Consider the following 23,721-nt stretch of genomic DNA (forward strand, 5'->3'; position numbering starts at 1 on the left):
CAAACTTCAAACAAATGAGCAAATTTTCCACGTTTTGCAGAAAAATCAGCTGAAGTGCATTTTATCGTACGGGAGCGTAGCTGTTGCACATGTAGTGGCGGCAGTTGATATCCGGTTGTCAGAAGATTGCACATGTTCGGTAGTATGTGGGATGTTTTAATGGATAATTTCATCTGGGAATAACCCAACCGATATAATTTAGCAGTCTTAAATTTAATCTTGAGGCCGTGTCAATCAGGGTTTCCTTGAGCAATTCGTTCGCATGTATGCTATAGTCGGTGACGCGCAAGTGCAAATCTCATAATCAGTGATGATGATCGTGGCCGGCTGATGTATCCGTTTTATTACTTGAGCCGGCATTGTCTGCACTATGCTGAATAGTAGGCTTTGCTGTATTGTTCTCAGGTTGTGGAAATTATAACCATTATGCTGCTTGTGGCATTTATCATTAGACGCTGCTTGCCGAAATGCCCCACCCAAATATCAGTGAAGCTTGTTATACCACACAAATAGTAGACATACGGTAGAAAATTATAACTAGTAACCTTTGGCATTTTTGTAGTGTGTAATGTGTATGTGTATTATAGTGTCATGGAAGCGTAAAGCAAAATTTTTTGTGTGCCGCTCTGTGCTTCTTCTATTTGGCAACGAATTCCAGCTCATTTCTCATCCAGCATTAACGTTTCTTCAGAGTGCGGTACGGTACATGCATCGGTAGATATTATTGCTTATCAATAATTCGGTATTCTCCGACGTGTAAAGTGGTCATGTCTCGGACAAACCTTAAGCTGCTGGTTGCGCATGTACCACTGGCACTCGGTTATGGCATGGTCAAGTGGTTCGGCTTGTGCTGTGTCGTCCGCATATCGAAGCCTCTGCGCACTAGTGGCATCGTGATCGGCGAGATTATTCGTTTGCAATGCTTGAAGTTAACCGCAATTATGCGGAACCAACATTTTCCCCCTTTTATTTATCTGTTCCGTATCACTTCTCTATTCTACCCATTAATCAACTGTCTAATGAGGATGCGCGTCCAGATCTCGTGTACGGTGTATGCCGGCAACGTTAATGTTCAGCTTGCGCACCATGAAGTGTCAGTGTCACTGGTTCTGTGAAGTGATTTATGCACCGATGACTTCTGGTTCTGCGTTTTTAATTTATAAAAAAAGATGCAGCGCATACGCAGTACAGTGAATACTATCCAACAGAGGCGAAGCTTATAGTAGCAATTAGCAAATGAAAGCAGCGGACCCTCGGTTTAGTACAGCCAGCCTATTACAGAATATAGATTATGCTAAATTAACAGGAACATCTTCTGCACATAATCATTCTTGAACTGATTTGATTTTCCTGTGGCGCTGAAGTTGGACTGTTATAATATAAATCGTTCAAAAAATGAATTCAAAGCAGGTCTACCGATCCGTTCTATAATTTCATGTGCAATTTCCCAGGTATTTGTGCTTTGCGAACTTATACCATACGGCATACAGTATCTAGCTAACATGAAAAGATATAAGTAATTATAATGTGCCTTTTATTGATGTTATGTCTATAGAAATTAGAACAGCCAACGATAATGTTTAACTGCAAATCGTAAAATGTGGCAGTTGGGATATAGTAACCTTTGCCTGACAAACACATCTGTAAGAGCCAGTTTTATTGTCATCTTTACGAGTAGTGCATACAAGACCGTCGCAAACATGCAGTACATTTTACAATACCTTTAGCAGTATAAGCCTAACGTAAGTACTTGATGAAATCAATGCTGGCAAGCATATGCGAAATCGTGACCGCAGTTCTCCCAACTTTACGAGTAGCAATTCTTTTTAACATCTGATTAATTAGACGACGGTTTAGCGCTGGCTATAAATAAAAATAACCCAGCTGTGTAAGTGTACGGAGTATCAATTCTTGTACTGTTCTCGTATTAATTACAATAATTATCACCATCCGGACAACCTGCGTAAATGCTTAACGACAAAGTTCTACACCGATCAGTGATAAAAAACAGAAAGAGACTGTTACCATCAGCACCGATTTTCATGGTTAGTTCTAAAAGTATATTTGAAAAAGACGTACTTTTTAGTTTCAGTTTTGTTTTACCTGGAAGAGTAGGACAAACTAACATAATACAACGGATTCTGTTTTGGCCTACCATATGGCATACACGATATGTTTACGGAACCGGCTGTGCGAGCGATCGCAATAATAAATAACTGTTATTAAACTAAGGGCTAATATTTGTATACCACACGTGAGACGTTTATTTAGTTATAGGTGATTAAAAATTAGAAATCCGAAACTGATTAAAAACTACACATCCCAAATGAGATTGTGATCAGCAGCTTTCAACATATTACATATATACAGAAAATAATAATTATATTTAGATTATAATTGCATTCATTTATTGCTGGAATCGTATATATTTTTTTTACCGCTAATTAAATGGGAATAATGCTTAAGCGTTAACTTAAAGAATGAATCAGCGCTGAAATCGAACGTAATGATTTTTGTTTGATAAGGGAAATGACTCGTGTCAGATCAATTATACCATCGGCTCGTTTAAAATCTATAACCCTTAATGGTGGCAATAGCAGACTCGGGTTTCCTGTATCAGCATGGTAAGAAGCCGGTACAGAACAGGACACATCCTCCATATATATGCGGGATATCTGTAAAAGGGTGCATGTTCAATTTACATTTTCTAGTGTTATTGTTCCGGCATATTTGCACTGATACAATGCCGGGTTGGCCGTAATGTAATGTGGGCAAACAGTTCTGTCAACAAGTGAGCTTTCTTTCTTTTTCCTTGGACTGAGTTGTCATTTGCACGCAGAATGCCGGGTTATAGCATATGTACGGAGAGTAGCCGAGCATTTTGTGGAAAACTGGGTCTAACCGTGATCGTGGCAATTCGATGTTTGATGGACACTATATGTATAAACGGTCATGGGAATAACCTCCGGCTTGGCGAGCCGGTAAAGTAATTGTGAAGCACCAATTGGTATATTTACATCAACAGCATGTCGAGCTAATCAATACGACTCTGGTATAATTGCTTGACGCGCAGTCCACGGAAAATGCTAGCCATTTACAAGGGGCGAAGCAGCCGGAGAGCTGGCTAATTACCACCAAAAATTTTCGGTCTGCCAAAGCATTTTTCTGTGATCTACGTCGAAACATTCTAAATCTACACGCTATTACCTCATACGAAATACAAAACAAAAATGTCAGAATACGAGTAAGTCAGAAATCATACGCACTATGTACGCACTACAGCACAACCGAATTAGCACAGGGTACCGTAATATATCGAGAGAAAACAAATGTGTATTTGTACTTGTGAACTATGATGCAAAGCAGTAAGAAAAAATTGTGCAAATTTGATGAAATGGTTCCTCGCTTGTTTTTTACGAAGTTTCTGATATTGTAAGGCTTCCGTAGTATATTACCATATCCCGCAGTTTATATGCCGATCGAGTATGCCAATTGCTTTGCTTGAATTCATCATAAAACAGGCAAAACTTCTGAAGAGCAGATCAACTTTTATTTTGCGTTTATTAGCAATCGGTGCATGACCAATTAGGCTACACATGCAGTTGACCGTTGACGTAAGCACACATTGTCCCAGAACGGTGCACAACATAGATGACTAACTACCAAAAAGCAAACAAGAGGCAACAATTGAAATGGCCAACAAATGCAATACGCGAGCGAGAGACATTCGTATAATGCCAAGGATGGTGCCGATAGGTAATAACACTTCGGTGTTTGCACCGGCCAGCGGGTAAAAGTGTCGAAATCGGTAATTTATGAGCTTGATTAACAATATCTTTTCAGCCGGCATTTTCTTTAGATAGTTGTAAGTAAACCGGCTTTTGATTTCTTTTGACACATACACATGCTAGACAGATATTATATTACAAAAGTCGACATTCATGAGCAAGCCCTACATCGTTTCATCAGATCGCTAACATCCTGCATTTCTCCATTACCGGTTTCATACAGTTGACTGGTCAAATATAAAAATCACAGAGATTTTAAGAGGGATTTATGTCGAACCCATTTTATTCATGGCCGGTATTTGTAAAAATAATGAAAATATCCCTCGCTGCATAGAGAACATTTCTGCATGGATCTGCTGACCTGAAGCAAAGGACTTAATATGGTGGAGTACAGCAAAAATGCACTGTTATATTTTAATTATTATGCACGTATTTAATAATATGCCTTCTATATGGTGTAATAAAATATCTAGCCACAGTACCCTCAGGAGTTGTAAAAATTCACCAACCACAAGTTCACCGTAATTGTATAATTTTTTTGTATAGCTTTATGCATAGTATCTGGCATATGCAGTACTTGGTATCCTCCGTAAGTTGATCCGGATTGATCTGGTTTATTTCTTTGAAAAAATGAAATAATATTGCGGCAATTACTATTTATCCGAAATACTGTATGAAATTGTCCGAATGAAATTTGGAAAGACTGTTCTTCCCAAATTTCCTCTGGCTGCTGTTACGAATTAAACTGGGTAAGGGCGTGCATTTTCGCCACTTGAAAGCAGCGCTGCGGCTGTTTAAAGTGTCCTGAACTGCTCTGACCACTGTCCAGACTGGAATCAAGCTCGTTTGTTGATTTAGCTGCTGTGGTAGCGTCAGATGCCGAGCGGGGTGAGCGTCGCGACTGTTAAGATGTATTATGGAAATGTGTATAATCGTCATATAACACGGAACTTGATAAATGTTTTAAGGCGAAATATATTCGGATGCTAGTATTACATTTCCATATCGGTCCGCTAAGCACACCACCGTATTCCGGAATGTCTATTACTTTGTTACTATATTTCGCTTACTAATAACTCAGAAATTGGCGGGCTGGTTTCCATAATATACGAGGTATTTTTTACGTATGTGAGCTTGTCTTCAGTCAAAATATTGCAGAAATCAGAAACGAAAGTAAGAAACACGAGGTTGAAGTGACTAAAAGTAATTCCCATAATATGTTTACGAAAAACAGCAGTACCAAGGCGTTTAAAATTTCTCTCTAACAACTCAGCAAACAACAGCTCACATTAACAAATCCAGCCGGCATCTGCCTATTACAGACCTCGATCGTAGCTTATTACTCACAAATTACAATCAGTTTGGTCATCCAAAAGCCGATAATATCTGTGCCAAATAAAACATCCGGTACACTGATGTTGTATTTGAGAAACAGTAAGCTTGTGAATATCTTCTGATAATTAAACACAGCAGCAATGACTAATCGTTTCATCATGCGGCAGTTCACTATGTAGCTGATATCAAAAATTACTGCAAATGAATTACATGAATAATGATGATTGTCAGGATTATTTGCTCTGTAATGCACGCATCGTATTACTTTACTAAGTAGACAACTTAAAAAAGACTTGATGGATGGTTGATGGAAAAATAAAATGCCAATTATTTCCTTTGTGCCAGCCAGAACATAATGATTGATGAAGCTGGCTACAAGCGCGACTGTCGACGCGGTGGCGCACCGAAACGCACCGGTAACCTAACATAACCGAATCATGTTTATTGCATGGATTCAGTCTCTATACCACAACTGCATTATGTTTTTCGTAAAACAGTAGCTAGGTTCTTTTATGTAGAATTATATGATAATATTATTATAGATATTCCACCTTGTGTCTGCAAATCTCGTGATGTTTTCTTTTAGCAGAAATCACATGTCAGATTTCGAATTCGTAATACAACATCAAAAAACAGACTGGAGCGGTTCACTTAAAGTTTCTTCCACTTTGTTCACAATTTCCAAAGTTTTGTTTTTAAGGGATTAACTTGTACAAGAACTGGAGCTGACCGGCCAAATATTGCTCACCGAACGTTTTAATTTCTAGAAAACGTTTTCTGTTTTCGGTGCTGCCATGACATCACATATAATTTTATCTAGAGTAGACGAAGGAAGTAACTATAATAGGGAAGGGATTCTGTGGTTATTTTCGATATCATTTGTTTCAAATCATTGCGACTGTGCATCGCACTACAGAAAATAATTTTTTAGGATGACCTTAGAAAATTTAGCGGTAACGCTTATTAAACAGAACACACGCATAACTGTAATACAGTTAGTTCAAAACCGGCGTGAAACCACAATTTTCGCAGCTGAAAATATTGCGTCAAACGGTAAATGTAAATTTTGCAATGTTTAATTGATTGGTGACCTCTAAAAAATGTTTAAGATGTCCCACAACAGTTGTTTTGAGCTATAGAAATCTTGCTATCTTCAACGTGTTAAACACTACGTTAACAATTAAGTTTTAACTAAAATACAATACAAAACCAAGGACAACACAATGCACACGATACCCTTTAAATAAAAACGCATACGGTTTACAGACTTTTAGCCTAGCAATGATAAAACAATAGAAACAATGAGTGGTTTATGCTTGGTTTTTCGGTTCAGCATATAATTAGTTTGCTCATTCTAAAAATTTGTGAGTCTTCTATAACAGTACGTAAACATTTTCTAGTATGTTATTCTATAACAGTACGTAAACATTTTCTAGTATCCAACTATCCATTGCAAAGATTATAGTGAATTCAGATTCGCTTTGGCATAAATTAAGCACGTTTGATAGCGCTGGTCCACTGGCTTGATGGAAAGTCGTTTTTCTTAAGCATCATTTATATCGAAGTACAATCATACTTGGCTCCAATATGAAAGCAGCGATGCGGTAAGCGCGCAGAATAATCACCGTTATTATGAAATTATTGAGCACTCAGTTCCAAATGCGTTCGGCAATGATCAAGCTTTGATTAGGGTGTTTTAGGCTGGCTCATCTTTAACATTAATTTTTGATCAGATGTTTTTCCTTGTGAAAACATTATTATCTCGTGTACTGATGCAAAGAGATCCGTAAAAGAAATTACTGTATGCGCGGTCTCGATTTGGTAAACGACTGTTTTAATCGAAATCGATGTGAGCTTTAAGTAGCAAAATCAGTCAAACACGATTTAACGATCACATACAATTGAAACACATAAATCCAGTGTTTTAGACGAGTTAAGCCGCCGCAGATCAGTTGGGTTGAATTTTTGATAAGAAGACATGCTTGATCGCCCAGTGCTTTTGACCTACAGACTACAGTAGTCCGCATCTTCTCCCGTATCGATTTTTGTGCTATGCTTCCAGTCGCATCTGTTCAATATGCTCAAATCTTTCTAATGCCCAAAATCACAGCATCAACAGATCATTGTTTATAATGTAAAGTGTAAACCTACTTTTCGAAAAGATCTTATAACGGCAATTATTTCTTAAGGAAAATTATGTACAGTACTAAGGCTAGAAATTTTAACATACATAGTGTAATCGTTACTGCATAACACATTTTATTCTGTTGCGACTCAAGTAATCGGCAAGTTCAAATTTCGCCTGTACCGGCCTTCAGAGTTACTGGTGAAAGGTACTTGAGATAATAAGAAGGGCAATAAAGCCCGCGTTGGAATTAATAGCCCTGATTGAGGCAGATTAATCATTGACCAGATCAGCATTTTGAACCATCTGCCCATGGTTTAAGGCTGTAAGCCCATAATAAAAGTGCGTGCCATATTGGAATCAAGGGGTGAAATTTAAAAGCCCGGTAACCCGGGCCCACTTACATTATACTGGCGCATTAAATGAATGTTCAGTTGGAGTGACCACGCACTGGGGCGTGATTCATCAGAGAGTGGACAGTCTCTGATCGTATCTTCCGCGCGCCGTGCATACAAATGATTTGTTTAGTGGGAAAACACTGGGAATATCCAGGACGGTATATGCCCCGGACAATTTGATCATGAGTAATCACAAACATTTAGACCTTTCCGCTGCATCTAGACCTTTACTGTCGGCAGTGCATTTATGATAATAATACGACTGTTCAAGCAATATGGACGTCTGCGGACGCCGACTTTCCACCCAAGAAAACAATTTAAATTTAAACAGGATAACACTGGTGAGCGGTCCACCATCACATTGGCATATTTATTCCCAGTATTGTACGGCAATATTTAAGTGCTACTGTTGACTAAAAATGAAAAAATAAACTGGTGAATTGGCGCAGTTTTGTTTTGCATGGTAATAGTGCAGACCGCTCACAGTCTAGAGTAGTCAGTTGCAAATCATTATGAATGCTGTCGGGCTCTTAACTCGCTTGTGTTAATTTTGCTTCCTCGGCTGAGTCAACATTAGTAATTAGTGACACTGACCAATATTAATTTTCATGATCCATTACACGATTGCAGTACTAACAATTTACATATTGTGTTTGTACCCAGATTTTAGAGTTCTGTATATACGTCTCTTATCAACTCGCTGGAAATCTCTACTGATATCAACAGATTATTTCGAAAGCTGTTTTGCAAGTTTTGAGATCTTTTCTGGCGATATTCGTGTTGAATATTGTCACAAAATGACGCATGCGTTTGACAAATTTCTCTTTCCATCGATAAGGTTGCAGAATTATTACGGTGTAAAATTGTACACATATCCGTGATGTTTTATTAGCTATCGTCGATAGTCGTGACTTACGCAGGTGTCTAATCCGGAACATTTTAAGTGTCAGTTTTCAAAGTTGTGATGAAAAATGGCTCTTCACGGACTACGACAGCTATGTATGCCTTTCATCATGTACTTGCTATTTGCGGCATATGTAATAACACGTAAAATTTTGCTCTGCATAACATTAAGCCAAACTACGAAATCGCTGTAATAAAAACATTTGTTGCTGTCCGGTTTATGTTTTCAATTTTACAGGCGTTCGCGCGTTCACAAGAATTAAAACAAACATTAAATTGAAAAATTTGTACAGTACACTTTTTTGATTTACCGACTCATCTAAAAAAACTGAATTTGTGCAGCTAGAAAAAATTCATCATCTAGAAAAAAGCTACTGGCTTATTGATATTTATACTTTATAGCGCATATGCATACTTATCCTATTATAGCACACATGTGCCTGGAAACATGGTAAAATTATTAAGAACCAGTTCAGTAGTATTATTTAATATTTATCAAGGGTCGATTATATAGTGCTGCAATATACTGAATTGATTATTCGATCTTGCAGATGTTAACGAGGTCAAACCTGCCAAAAACATTTGGCCGAACTTTATTTATGTCCATTGCGCATATCATTACAATCTTACTGGTTCACGTTTATTTGTCAGCTACGTCTGTTTACTGTTCATGAATTTCTTGTAGTGTTATTATTTATGTGCAATAACACTATAGATAGATAACTCTCCTTTGCCATACAAATATCATGCACATGTGAATAGCCAATATTTCATGCTAATTAGAACGAAAATTTTATTCCAATCTGCATCGTTACTCCATAATGTTCGTCAAAATGCCCAGAAGGATCCGCTAAATATTGACCGCTGGCGTAGTTGTGTCAACTTGAAATGCCACACAAGAAGGATGGCAAAATATTGAAGTAATGCAGCAAGCAGCGCTGGCAGATTTATAAGCAAACAAATGGGTACGCTTATTCGTATATGCGCTGCCGTAGTATCATTCCGAATATACTTTATAAATTACCGACCATAAGGGATCATATTTCACATTCGTTCTTCTCGTTAGATTTAACGCCTTATCACATACAGCTACAGGCAGCAGTTCAGCCTTCAGTATTCTGTGTCCCTCTAATATACAGTTAGTTCTGAACTTATGATGCAAACGGCAGCTGATGCCGAAAATGGAAAACTGAATAACTGATCATCGTCTGCGTGTAATGTGCGCCAAAGGTTGTAATCTTGCGTTCGCCGCTCGATCGTTTTAAAAGTTCTGGTGATTTCTGTTATCAGAATATTTTGAAAATTGTATTGTAATACGCATCTTTAAGAGAATATGGCGCATTAAACCAGCTACGTGTTGACGAACTATCAATACGTTTGATTGACATTAGGTGTTCGCCATAGAAATGTAGCTTTCAGGCTCATGATCACATGATGATGGCACTGGTCGCGACATGATTTTGATTTTTTTCGCGACCGAAAATCGGCAGACATTCTCGGTAACATGTAATGACAAATAAAATACTGATTAACGATAAATACCTACCACGGCTATCCTCATATGTTCGGTTTGTCGTTAAATAAAAATAAGCAGTGTACATTGTAAAATCAAACACCTGGCCGCTCACGCGCAAGACAGGATTAGCTGTTCAGAGAAGCGAATCAAAAGAAATTTACGATTTACAGCGTATCATAATCAGACTCGGCTCAAAAGCTTTATAGCTTAATATTTGCCATAAAAGCAGTTGCGTTACGCGTTGTGATGATTGCTTGTTATGCCATAACAAGCCATACATTTGCTGTTTGAGCCTTAATATATTGCTTTAACGACAAACCAAACTTAGGTTTCTGTAAACTGAAAATATATGTTAAGCCGCCTTGTTAATGAGTTATTATTACCGAATTAGCAAAATCATAGAGTTAATTAACTAGAATTCAAATAACTGTTGAATTTGAATCAGCTGTAGGTGATATATCGTCACATCTCATAGTTAATGGTGGCTCATTTTACCACTTGAAACTCAGCTGTATTTCAGAAAACGTCGGGAAAGTGATTTTCATATTATTTAATCAATTTACATGTAACGAATTTGGCCGGCGTCCTTGTGCGCATTGTACAATTATACAGTGATTGCAATATTCTTTTCCGATAAATTGAATGTAAATTAATTCATCGGTGCAAATTTACTGCCTCGACGCAGTGTTGCAGCAGCCCCAAGCTAAGGTATGTCCAAAACGTAATGTTATGAAAACCCGTTTGCAAGGTGCAAAATCCGTATATTCTGTGTAGGGAGCACCCAGCGCGCGTTTTTGGCTATATGGCATAAGCGTCGTATCTCTCAACAATTCCGCACGATTGACTCATGTAACCATGTTTACACTTAGAATCATGGTGCGCTGCTTGAAAGACATGTGAAGGAGATGATGAGATATGGATATTGCTTATAGACGAGACATAAACTGAGCTAAGTGTATCCATAATTCATGCCAAATGGACGCGTCTCTCTTGCCGGCCCCAAGATGCAATTTGTTTTCCTGGAAAGTTTGAAAGTTTCGTGTCAGTTTATTATCATAGGAGGACTGCGGCGGGGCTTCGATCTGAGACTTGTGCGACCATGCCGCTTCAAAGTGTTCTAGATTATACAGTCTTAGCCGGCATGTTATAATAAACTTTCGATTTGTCTACACAATCTAATAGAGGGCGTTTTTTATATATTTTCTTTTGATCTTTCCATTTTTCCCTGTGGCTTGTCTACATATTTGCTCCGCTTTCTGCAATTGTCATCGCCGCTTCCTGCCAGTCAAACATCCGCCTTGGCATCGAAAGTTTTTTTGATTGATATCAATACTTCCCTCTTGGATAGCGCGGCATGAATCACCGCCAAAAGTATGGGCCAACGGAACGTACGTCGGCTGCGCGCTTCCGCTGGTCATTCCACTATGCAGTAAAAGTACAGTATGCAGCTGGAATAAGCTAACTAATAACTAAACCCGGCACAAATCGGTGCCTGTACTGCTCATGTTGCAGGCGCGTACACTGGCTGCTGTCGACGGGGAAGCTGGGCCTTAAACGATCTGTGTAAGCAAACGATCAAATTTCTCAATTACCACAGAAGGTTTTCATTAGTGTGACATTTCTTGTACATTCTACGCTTTTATACACCATTTTTCCGATATCGGTGTCCTTCAGGGAAACCAGATAATGGAGTAGTGGAACAAGATATCAAATAATATCGTGGCACGCATTAATTTGATAAGCTTTTACACAGAATTATGCACGCATTATATCTGCACAATGGTACACGTACTAAAGTTTTTGCCACTGTGAAAAGAGTGGTGGCACTATTATATTATTAACGATGAAAAGTAAACTCGTAATCCTAAATTACCGCTTTATAAATTTAGTTTTCTTCATGAATCATAATGCCAAGCGTATGTTTGCATTGGACCTCGCATGTATTTGTTTAAAAAAAATGTGATTTGTTTTTAAGTAATTGTAGGTTTTAGATTGCTTAGGTTTGGAGAGCAATGTTATGCTTTCTAAGGACTGGTGGTTTCTAGTGCAGAGAAAGGTCACATATGGTTTACCTTTCATAAAAGTGTTTTCAAGTTAGACGTCAGTTAGTACGGTTAGTAACTGGACTTTTCCCGGTATAATGCTGTTGTTTTTCCAAAATTCAAGATCGGTATAAAAGTTGGACTGATTATGTGTTTGACTCGCCATTTCCCATAATCAGCCGCAGTATGACCTTTTTTCTTATCGTGATTAATGAAGAAATTATGTGGAGAAACAGCTGTGAAGTCACGCGATGGTGTTATCGCTTTGAAGCTTTATACGGGGTTGTTTGGGAAAGGAGAGAGAGACAGCGAGAGAGCGAAAGTAGTGTCCAGTTGCACAGCTCGGAACCGCTGATGGGTGTATTATATTGCGTGACAAGAGTGGGCAGTGGCTGAATTGGTCAGTGTCCCAAAAGGCATTGAAAAGCTAATTCCCCAGGGGTTGGGTGAGTATGTGGCCCTATCAGGTAATTGTTAACTATTGGAGATGGCAATTCTGTCAAGCATAAAATAATACACGGACAACAATAACGCCACTCGTCAGCTGATCAATTAGTTTCATGCATAAACCCCGGACGAGAAATGTACTGTACACATAGACAGTCATGCAGAGGGAGAGGAAATACCGCATACGTGCCTAATGCGTGTATAAGGTAGCAGAAAGCGACCGGCCGGTAAAGCTTAGTGAGATTTAATATGCAATCTCTACAACATATCTCAGGTAAAAGCACACAATGAGCAGCTTTCTTACTGATGTGGCCATTCGATACGCAATTGTACCGACATTTCTATTAATGGAACCCTGTTTAATTGCTCTCGCTTTATGACCAGGCCGGCTCGTGCAGTCGCGCTCGCTAGAATTGCTTCCCCGTTCTATGCGGAGGTATTCTCTGATCTCTCTTGAAGCAGCGGGATTGGGAAATATGACTTCTAAGTACAATGAAGCCGGGTACACGTTCTTGAGAATTAGCGCCAGAGGGACAGATCAATTGATTACTTTAAACATTAACCTATAACAGGGTTCGGCGAGTATTTTATTACACACTTGTACACAGTTTCGTCTGCTATTTTCCTCTTAATAGTCTTGAAAAAAGGAAACCGAGCAAAAACAGTTTTCTGGTTTTATTTTGAAATAAAAGCAAAATGTCAAAGGACACAGTAAAATTGACAGCAATAAGAGCTACACAGTGCGTTGCAGCAAAGCTGCCCCGTGCACGTGGACAATCATACTGCATTATGATCAGATGAGCCATTTTTTAAATTCGTTTTTTCAAAAAATGACCAAAGAAAAGACAACTGCAGCAGTTTGCATATACCTATATGGCTGTACTAAAATTAGCAGCAGCGTAGAAAACGCAGATGTTTCTTTGCGCTGCACGAATATTAATGCTATTGCATATTTAAAAAGAAATTTTATTTATTTGGAAACACCGTAATCTTTGTTTGTTTGAAACCTAAAATATCTAGTTCGTATCAAGATAGATCTACGAGCACAATGACTACTGTGGAAATTTAAATGAAGTTGCCGGTCAGCTAACCATAACTTGTAACCATTTTCGTATCTTTGAAAGATAAATGGATTTTTGTGGCGTGATTAGATCTTACGGCTGAACGGAAAGTAGGATCATCGTCTGCGAGGGATATATGTCTGACTGTGTGGTTTACCCCGAAATACTTAGCGTCCGGAACTTTGGACAACAGCGCCGCTACCGTATGTGGTCCGGAAGTCGATCTGTGGAGCATGTAAGCTCCAGGCCAGTTCCTTTTATGTAGCTCTAATACCGGTAATTATACCTGCACAGCAGGCTAGTAAATGGATCATTGCCGAGTCGTTTAGGCCGGCATTATGGGTCTTCCATGCAATTTTGGTGATTATCTATTTGATTACTGTCACTGTTTGTATTATCATGGGAATAGCTTTTATGATCAGTTACGCATATACGCATTCTAGTGGAGCAGTGTCAAACCAGGCTCCGAAAATAGCAGCCCCTCGACGGCCCTCACGGTTTTCAACCTCATAAATATATTGCGAACTATTCGAATTTGATAATTAAAAAATTATGACAAAGAGCAATATGTGTCCTTTGGTTGGTATACTGTAAAAGTATCTGTAAATGTTAAAATAATGTAATTAATGTGAATTATTATATTTTGTTTTCGTCTTCTTTTCTTCCTATTTGAACACTAAAATTAGCAGTAAGATAGTATTATGTTACTTGGGACCACTTTCCCCTCTGTTTCTATCCTTTTCTTTATTGATAATAAATGAGGAATAAAGAATTATTCAGATCTGAACAGTTGTACATGTGCCACTGGATACAACATAAATTAATTACATTCCCTTTTAAAATTGCATTTATTACACCATATTCAAACAGACAGTCTCGGCACGGATGACTGCAAATTTTTTGGGAATTTTCGCGTTCTTTATCTGAGAAGGAAAAATGCAGATTGTAATCGGATTTGTGAAATAAAATTTCGGTAGCTTCTTATTACTGCACAAACAAAAGATAGCACACGTATAAACAATAGTTTTTTTTTCAGGTCTTATCGCAGCGACGAAGAAGACCGTGCTACCCGGTTCGCGTGTGCCCTTTACTCAGATAACGGTACCCATAGTGCTGTTACACTGCTGTAGTGAATCAAAGAGCAGCAGAACAACAGCCGGTCTTAAAAATTAATACGATTCACTGGAAACACCGCTTATACCATTACCCACTGCAGTGCAATTGTTCACCTTCTTCCGAGCGACATTCAATGGTAACTAAAGCTTCGAATACCCTTTGCCGCGGATGTACCGTACTGTGTACCGACACGTATCTTATTTTGAAGAAAATTTTTAATACATACATATAGCTTCTGAAGAATGATGATCAGTGTACAAGCATGCGAAAAGAGAGGCCGGAACCTACTCATGCGGACACATCTGTCAGAATAGCCGGCAGCGAAACTGGAAAAAATCATACACTTTGGCACCGAACACCGGCGCGGCTCACGGCGGCTACGTCGACACAATTGGACCAAAGAGAAAACTCTTGGGTGACACATATTGAGCGCGGGCGACTGATGCGATGGAAAAATGGCAAATACAGCAAAAAACTATTGCCATGACCTCAGACGAAAAATTTAGTGCCTTAACCGCTTTCATACCATAAAACGACGCTATTGAGCATATAAGCAAGATTATTGTTTAAGCGGGAATGGAGCCATTAGAAAAGCAGTCAAGCTCAAGAAAATACGGTGACCTCGTAAAATCGCTCCAGCGAAGAGAAAATGATGTTTTGCGGTGCCGACATAATTGATGATATAGCGATGAAAACAAACGACAGAATGCCGGTCGTTGTTATCATGGCGGATTTCAGCTGGCCCAGAAAGACGACAGCAGAACGGTTGTTTCACCCCGATTTTACAATGCACAGCGTTGAACCTTGTCATCCACCGCAACAACGATTAACACGCTCCCGGTGTATGCAGTGTGTGCCTAATGAAGCGGTCAATCTCTGTGCTTCCAAAAATAAAATGCCCCAACACCGGCCTTCTATTAGACGGACACGCAGTCAACGAAACAGTTGCAGTAGGAAAGTCGTGATTATTAATATCAACTGCATTATGTCTGTTATGTATACAAAGACACACAGCATACACATACAGGAGCAGCTGTCAAAAAGCAATTTGCAAATGCTGCTTATAAATCCCCGATGATATAAGCCGGGATATCTTGTGCTGTGCGTTCAACGGTGCCACGCATGTCACCACATAACAAGGCAAGTAAGTGATCATCGGGCGTGTTTTTTGCCGCTAAGGGAATCGTAGTGTGCTTCCGCTGTGAAACAGAGTAACCAAGGACATCTAGGCCATGATAGAAATTAACAACAAGTTGTTTGATATGGTAACTGATTTGTTAGTGATTAATGGCTTTTCTCATTAGATGATTGCACGCTGGCATTGTACACTGATGTACGGCCAGTAAACGAGTACATGCAGTAAAATATTGTATAATGTAGCGCATTCATAGAGAATTTAGACAATAAGATGTCTTGATTTTGCTGGCTTAATGTCTCCTAATCGTTTTGCTCGTTTATTGTAAGCTTATAAGTGTCCTGTCAGCAGAGATATGGATTTAATATTTGACAATCCCTTCACGATACATCATGTACACGTTAATTCCGCATCATGTCTTCGTAATGGCACTGGACAGCTGGTAAAAAACGACAAGGTACGGCTGCGCGCTGCCGCTCTGAATTGGGTCAACAAATCCTTGTTACGCAACCAAATAGCCGCCTTAAATTAGGTAACGTTAATTTTTATATAGAGGTAATTATTGGCTTGCGTACCGTAAAAACTTTATCTAGAGTACATATCGCATATTCAGTTACAATCATTACTGCAGATCTTCAAATGTTTTTCGAAAAATGACGATACAACCATTGACAAGTTAGTATCACAAAAAATTATTAAGGTCTGTTTGGTATTTTGTTAATTTTTGTTTAAAAGTTTTCTGACGATATTAACAAGTTCAAAGATGTGTGTGCGGAAACGAAAAATCACGTGAATAAGTTGAAAATAAGAGAACACATCAAATGTTTCGATTTGACCGACAACTGTACATAAACCGCCCGGCATATAATCAATGACCTTAACGTTGCAGACTTTAAAATTTGGATTTGATATCGGCCATCAGTCAGCACAGCGCTTCTCTTAGCGCCGACGCAAGGAAGCGAAAACATGGCCAATACTAGTGACAACCCTTCTAAAGCGTCGCCGGCTTGGCTCTATTTCAGGAACACGTCCGGATTTCCTTAAATTTTCTACCAGAGCATCCACATCCTGCATGTGTACGGTGTTGTGCGAATAAAAATGTTCACGTCCGACTGGCTCCCTATTCACATCCGCCATTAAGAGAGTATTATTTTTTGGATAGTTAGCATGCACGGCAGTCAGTGCATTCCTGGTACAATTTAACCTACTCTACTTGCTGCGAAATCCTTCCGGTTAGCGTCATTTCCCGGTGACCGGCACATCAATTTTGTTCAGCGAATCTGATTCTTCTTTTGAATGTTTTTAAATACAATGCCCACATTGAGTGGTTTTAAAAATTAATCATTGTATTTTCCAGTACTTGTTCGAGATACAATGTATGGCCGCTATTACCATTGTGAATTGTGGAATTTTTACCCACGTAGTCTCGTTGTGAGACTACACAATCAGCTTCCTTAGATCTCCATTTTAATTACATTTATCAATGCCAGCGCGGTACAAAATAAAAATCTTGTAATGATATGCACAGCTTCGGTCTATCCAAACTTCAGATACTTGAGAATTGCATTACAAGTACAAAAAAATCAGATTTGCAAAAGCGGCAAACGTGCGCGCAAAAAGAAGTGCGGTCCCGCGATGCGATCCTCGGTTATTTCTTAATATCAAAGCGACCTTGTCAAAGTTTAAGAGCAACATGACCTATCACATAAAGCGGAAAAGACCGAAAATCACAGAAAGAGGCAGAAGCAGCGCAATTAAAATATATGTACACACCATTTAGATAACATGTAACAAGCGGTATGCAAAATATCATAACAAATAAAATCACTATAAAAACATCTTTCACTGGAGCTGCGAGACTTTAATCGGGCATGACGCTTGCACAGACAGAAAATAAGGGCCTTCCTGCCCAGGCAGAAAAGTACTCGGTATAACATTGTACACACCCCCTGGAATGGCCTCCAGTTCCAGCACACAAAAACCGGACCGAAACGCTCCGGTGGATTTCCGTGTAAAATTAGCAAAAGCCGTCGGACAGTGCGAAACCACAGTGACGATGTCAAAGCCGACAGAATACTGCCTACAATAATAAACCACTATCAAGTACGTAAAAGTGCAAATCATAATTCAATTTTTATGCCTCTAATAGTATCTTATTGTATACATTAACTATAATTACCATAATTTCACGTATCCGTATACCGATGAATGCTACAACTCCCGAGCAGGAGTCAAATTTCAGTGGAAACTTTTAAGTACAATTTTGTGTTTATATCACACAGCTACCATTCGTTATTGAATTTCTTAATAGTATTTCACGGTAATTTAAACTGTTTTTCTCTCGTCGCAAGCGTCAACGAGTGTCTTAAATTAACAGGGTATACGAATTTTCCGATGGCATATCAGCCATTCTGACACTATAGACTTGACAAGTCCTGTCAAGGAAGAATCTCTCATCACCTTCTCAAGCTCAACCAGTTCTTGCATGGTCAAATGAAATTGACGTAGGGGAAAATTTCTAACACAAGAATATTTTGCAAACATCGCTACGCCAATTTCACACCCACTTCATTAACCTTCCATCGTGAGATTAATTTTTATTTTTAGGTCCCTTCTCTGCGTCTGTCGTACCGTGATTGGCAGCTGTGTGAGGCAAAAAATTCTGGACGGGCCGCTTTACATGGTATATGCAGAAATTTAAATAACCAACAACTACTGCAAGTAATGCATGATCAGTAACACTGGAAAACCTGCTTCGGTTAAGTTTGTATGGGCCAGTGCAAAGGTCAAAGCTTTACAAAGATGCAAACAGTAAACATATGGAAAATACAAGCATTACTGAGCTATCCGGTTCCTACAGGACTCTCTAATAAAACGAAAACTCAAAACTACTGGCAACTAACTTAAAATTAATGTAACTAGCAACTTACTTTGGGCCTTTCAATGTAATCAGCAGTTGATTGTCTGGTTTGGCGTTGTCCAAATTGATCTGATGTATCGGATTGTTTTTGTAAGTATTGGGATAATTGGGGCAGCCGCCAGCGGTCGTACCCTTCCATTTCCCACTGATAATATCCTGGAAATCAATTAAGGAACAAACGGTATAAAGTTCGTATAAACGTACAAACAGGACACCTACAAGTGAAGACATACCTCTTTATAACCATAACTGTGCACGATTTTTGACATTTTAAACGCGACGGTGGAGAAACACCGTAAGGTATAGAATATTGTATTCGTTTTTTCGTATTGGGATACAACCAAAGTATAGCGTTGTGTGGCACCGGCTGACTGCTGCAGTAACATTTTGCAAAGGTAGTGCGGACTGTTAATTCGAACCCCATCGATAAATGGCGGCGGATCATCTAAAAAACCATGTAATTTAGTTTACGTCTACAAAGTTTGTGCCTTGAAAAAATAAAAAAGGCACTAATGCAAATGTCAAACCAAAATTTTCTTTTCGGTCTCGCAACCAGACGGTGCAAACACGTTAAAAAATAAAATCACTATGCATAGATAGGTAACTAACTTTTACAAGAGTACTGTGAAAAACTTCAAACCATCCCTTACATGGATAAAATATACGCTTTCCTTCAGTTTTATACACCAAAAGTGTAATATATTCCTTATTTTTGGCAAAATCATCACGATCCGTAATGTGCCGCGTGAGTAGCACCCACAAGGCGGCAGTGGTAACGCCGGGAGGAAACGTAACTTCCAGGCGGAACTGGGGACTTCCACTCATATCGTAGACGTCTTTAACCGGACCCAGTCCAGCCCTCCATTCTCTATAAAACAGCCGGTTTAACCATGATTCAAAACAAAGCCAAAGTTGTACGCACTGATGGATGCAATATGTATAACGAAACAGTGCAGGATTCCAGTTAAGGTAAAACACATCGAAAAACCGCAGCACCGAAGGATAATCAATCCAGAAAACGCCTAAGACAAGAAGGAAGTCAAGAACAGTTACAATAATGTGACAATCACACACTGATACCGTTATCAAACTGCTTGGCGCTTTGCGGGTCATAACTGAGTGCGGACTGCATTGACGGAGTCCAATGACGAACATCCCGTTCCGAAAAATTGCCTTTCCATCGCATATGACTCCAAGGATTTTTTAATAAAAAGAGTTGTTTACCCTGTAGATAATTTCAAAAAATACTGCAAATTTCTTCTAAAAGTAATAATATGACCAAAAACATAAAAAAATCAAAAACGGATAAGCTGACCTGCACTTCTCTGACATCCAGAAGAGCATAAGCATGCAGAGGGACCAAACCGGTACGCTCCGATTCCTTAGCGGACATGTCACCTGTGGCGACTGTTGCTAATACGTCGCCTTTCTTGTGCCTTTCGGATATTTTCAAGAAGAACTCATCTGGTCGGAAAGAATCTTCCTTGAGCCGGATGTTCACTCGTTCTGGGATCCAGCCCGTCAGCGCATGCAAATCGATATTCTGTGTCAAAAAATTCATTTTATGACTATGCAGTCATTAAACTGATTTCAGTTTTATTCTAAAAACCAAAGAAGTTGCGTTAACTTGTGCATCGTTTTCACTATAACAGTAGGTTGTTACGTTCGTAAGCAACGTAGATTTTCCGTATCTGGTTCGACCGTGGCCGCATAAAAATGTACTTTGAAAAAAACTATAACGATCTTCAATAAAAAATATGAGAATGCAATATTCGTTATTCAACCACGAAATATTCATTCAATCATTCAACCACGAAACAGGCTTTCGCGTGCCAAAGATTTACCGAATTCGATCCAGGGAAATCGTAGCCCCCCATGACTTTCATGTAGGCTTTCTCCAGCAGTGACACCCACATCTCATTTTTGTTATGCGAGTACGAGCATAGAATATCCATATATTTATTGCTGGGCAAATAGTCATCAATAATTATCTAAACAGCACATAAAAACACACGGTCAAAATCTGACTCAACCCACTGACTCACGGATATCACACTCACTGACCTTCCGAGGCACCCCGTTAACATGCAATTTCACCATGTACTTTCCGCTGCAATATGTGTAAAAGGATTAAAATGTCAAGCGCACTAGGATGACTAATATGTTTTATTCAACAATAAACGAAGCGACCTGAATTTAACCATGCAAAGTTTGCCAGTCGGATTAAGAACACTTGACAGGAAGTCTTGCATGTGACTCACCTCGGATTATATATGGGATCACCCTGGCGATTCTGCGGATAAATAATGCTGGAAAAATGACAAATAAATTAAAAATCTAATAAAGACAATATTAAAGATAAAATTTCATCAATAATGTTACCTGGTAATCAGCTTCTTGTTGAAGCGCTTCTCGTACAATGCACTAAAATTTACAAAACGAAGCATTCAGCTAGAAATATATGCAATTACAGTGAATGTACGATAACAGATGCAAAAAATTAACATTACAAAACATTAAAGCCCGCTTCTTTAAATGGACGTAAAATGCACAGCTTTTCCAATTAAGTAAACATTTACCTAATTGCCAACGAAGCCACAAAGGAGCAGTCTGAAATGATAGACTGTCGAATCGTGAAGGGATCAATGGAATCGTACATGCGCGGCGCGCTACATAGCTCCGAGGGACGCGCCCAACCCTTGAAGGCACTAAGCTGTTTGGGTGCCAGAGCCAGTTTACCGTCGCGATCCCTTTGGTCAACAAAACGCACAATCAACAACGGTAATTAGCCAGAACACAGGTGAGAAAGCTCTTACACAAACAGATCGGGAAAGGCAAAACGTTCTCGTTCATCCACCGCCATAAACGGAACATAGTCGCGTCCATTAATCCGAGAGGTTTTCCTAACGTAAGGACATCGCAGAAACTTGAGAAAGATGGGTAAGAATTAAACAAAAATTAATTATGCTAATGAGAAGGCTATGACTGCTACAGGAAAAAGACAGACGAGCCAGATACTATCCGGTTCGTCTACCGGCTAGCGTCCGACAGACGATTTAAGCGCCGAACTTTTATCAGCAAGTTTTTATTAACATGTCTTGTTTTCAAATCCAAACTTTTCGCTGTAGATTGTCAATAAAAGCATTTTCTGTAAAAATTATTATTACTACGCTTGAAAAGATTCGAGATACAAAAATCGAGATTAAAAGCCATACATTTCTGGCTAATTCTTAAAAGTCGGCCCACAAGTTGTATTATTTCAGCCAAACAAAAAAATTCCAGCGCACGTATCTCACCTCAGGACTTCAATTTCTTCTTTTGAATATGATTCGCTTCCGCTGACTGTAAGTGTGGAGCTAGATGAACTCTTGGGCAAGGGCGCGAAGTTCGCCGGGACAGAAGCGTTAATATCCATTCCCGGTAGTTGCCCTCCGGCTGGCAATGACATCCCCATGGTCGGACTGACCGGACTCGGTAGGCTATCCGTAGGGCTTAGAGGAGTCGTTGGTACAGAAGGCAGCCGACTCAGATCCATGCGTTCTCCATCTGATGACTCTTTCTGTTTCTTAAGGAATTCCGCGCGGTCAAGACACTTTGCAGCCAGACTGCCTAACTTTTTCTTCAAGTCCTGGCTGGATGTCCGATTTCTCTGAAACAGAAAATCGTTGCTTTCAATGTTAATCAAATTTACATTATGCGAAATGATGATAAATCCGAAAATTATGGATCAAAGCTACACAAACCGGATAAAAAGGTCGGTATAAATGCGAGCGAATAATTTTCGTGTTAATTCGACTTCAGCACACAGATACAAAAAAAATATAAACATACCGCTCCCAAACATAATTCGATGGCTTCCGAATAGAGTTCAACAGCCTGCTTCTTATCCTGCAACTCGTCAGCATCAAGAGCTGCGTAGAGGAGAAATTCAGCCCTTTCGAGATCTTTTTGAGATTGCTCTTTAACATTCTCTAAAAGTTCTTTTTCCTTCCTCGCAATCTCTATAAATCATAGAAAACAATAATATTAGCATGGCGTACAATCAAAATAATCTTCGTCAACAACTACTGACTGGTCAACAGTTAACTAGTAAGTAAAATAAAAACGTAATTAAAAAATAAAGCAAGCAAAATAAAACTTCTGCATAAAAATTCAATGAACTGTAATGTACATAACCAGCGATAAATTTACTTCCCAGAAACTCCGGATCTTAGGAAACTCCACAATATAACTTACGAATTTCCTTGAGCTTTTCCGCTCTGCGGCGATATTCTTTGAACCGTTCATCGAGATTAGGAAAGGGAATATTATGCTTTTTGGCCTGCGCCAAGGAATTGGCGGCCTCCGTGTAGTAATAAATCGCCACTTCCAAGTTTCCAGACTTATCGAACTGGACAGCATGGTTGGCCAGCTGAATGATTTCTTGTGGGAGATCATCGTTCGGACTGGTTGGTCCCGACGAGTTAGACATGGAGGACAGAAAGTGGAGGGATATCACAAGCCAAAGATTTGGCAGGCGTTAGGTGTTGTCTCGACGCAACTACAATTCCTCTGGCGGAGTAAACTGCCCATTTGCCACTTGTGAACTGATTTTTCCGATCCTACTCGTGGTCATTCAATCCAGCTGTAATCCGCATATGTAATCCGCACAGTTTCTGTACTACGGCAGCATTCCTCAAAAGCTGCGACAGATTTTTAGCGCACCCTAATATCAATATGAAATCAGATGCAGATTCAAACGTAGACGCAGTCTCTACAAATTTATGAATGAGTTATGAGTAGTATTGCAACAAGTAATCGTCGAGCATACTGCATAGTGCATACATACTTATACACAGATACATATTTTCATCGTTTCAACGTTTGTGATTTATCACATTTTTTATTATTATGACAAGATTTTCGCTCGCGAGGAAATGAGCCAGACTTGTTGAG

The 23,721-nt window shown here is 39.2% G+C and overlaps 2 protein-coding genes across 8 annotated transcripts; one reads left to right on the forward strand and one right to left on the reverse strand.

Moving 5' to 3' along the window:
- Positions 1-612: 612 nt before the first annotated feature.
- Positions 613-17,368, forward strand: LOC129598708 (uncharacterized). 7 transcript variants are annotated; one of them, XR_008691781.1, is made up of 8 exons: positions 10,386-10,773; positions 10,840-11,500; positions 11,578-11,628; positions 13,706-13,850; positions 14,652-14,867; positions 14,964-15,875; positions 16,218-16,398; positions 16,756-17,368. XR_008691781.1 is itself a non-coding variant. In XM_055496737.1 (3 exons), the coding sequence occupies exons 1-3, from the start codon at positions 11,909-11,911 to the stop codon at positions 14,743-14,745; spliced, it is 336 nt and encodes a 111-aa protein (XP_055352712.1). In that variant the 5' UTR covers positions 11,695-11,908; the 3' UTR covers positions 14,746-14,933. The 7 variants fall into 7 exon arrangements, 1 of the variants encoding a protein (XP_055352712.1); XR_008691785.1 differs by lacking the exon at positions 10,386-10,773 and adding an exon at positions 613-697 and having other exon boundaries at positions 11,414-11,500; positions 14,964-16,398; XR_008691783.1 differs by having other exon boundaries at positions 13,706-13,891; positions 14,964-16,398.
- Positions 17,328-23,685, reverse strand: LOC129598707 (calpain-7-like). Its single transcript, XM_055496736.1, has 16 exons — positions 23,023-23,685; positions 22,618-22,787; positions 22,083-22,435; positions 21,603-21,689; positions 21,366-21,536; positions 21,169-21,210; positions 21,048-21,095; positions 20,851-20,896; positions 20,631-20,777; positions 20,102-20,329; positions 19,867-20,011; positions 19,709-19,808; positions 19,437-19,654; positions 19,020-19,231; positions 18,797-18,942; positions 17,328-17,946 (listed from the first exon to the last, which is right to left on the reverse strand). The coding sequence occupies exons 1-16, from the start codon at positions 23,255-23,257 to the stop codon at positions 17,709-17,711; spliced, it is 2,586 nt and encodes an 861-aa protein (XP_055352711.1). The 5' UTR covers positions 23,258-23,685; the 3' UTR covers positions 17,328-17,708.
- Between the last annotated feature and the right edge of the window lie 36 nt (positions 23,686-23,721).

This window comes from Paramacrobiotus metropolitanus, unplaced genomic scaffold (genome assembly GCF_019649055.1).
Source record: "Paramacrobiotus metropolitanus isolate TYO unplaced genomic scaffold, Prichtersi_v1.0 Parri_scaffold0000127, whole genome shotgun sequence".
Lineage (NCBI taxonomy): Eukaryota > Metazoa > Tardigrada > Eutardigrada > Parachela > Macrobiotidae > Paramacrobiotus > Paramacrobiotus metropolitanus.

What these genes read in the sequence shown, in the direction of transcription:
- LOC129598708 (XM_055496737.1), top strand. Translation starts at nt 11,909, where the DNA reads ATGAAAAGTAAACTCGTAATCCTAAATTACCGCTTTATAAATTTAGTT. An exon ending in GTTTGCATTGGACCTCGCAT is followed by an intron (nt 12,006 to 13,705) that starts GTATTTGTTTAA and finishes TGGCGTGATTAG; the next exon opens with ATCTTACGGCTGAACGGAAA. An exon ending in GAAGTCGATCTGTGGAGCAT is followed by an intron (nt 13,851 to 14,651) that starts GTAAGCTCCAGG and finishes TTTTTTTTTCAG; the next exon opens with GTCTTATCGCAGCGACGAAG.
- LOC129598707 (XM_055496736.1), bottom strand. Translation starts at nt 23,257, where the DNA reads ATGTCTAACTCGTCGGGACCAACCAGTCCGAACGATGATCTCCCACAA. An exon ending in GGAAAAGCTCAAGGAAATTC is followed by an intron (nt 22,788 to 23,022) that starts GTAAGTTATATT and finishes TATGATTTATAG; the next exon opens with AGATTGCGAGGAAGGAAAAA. An exon ending in GTGGCTTCGTTGGCAATTAG is followed by an intron (nt 21,211 to 21,365) that starts GTAAATGTTTAC and finishes TGTAAATTTTAG; the next exon opens with TGCATTGTACGAGAAGCGCT.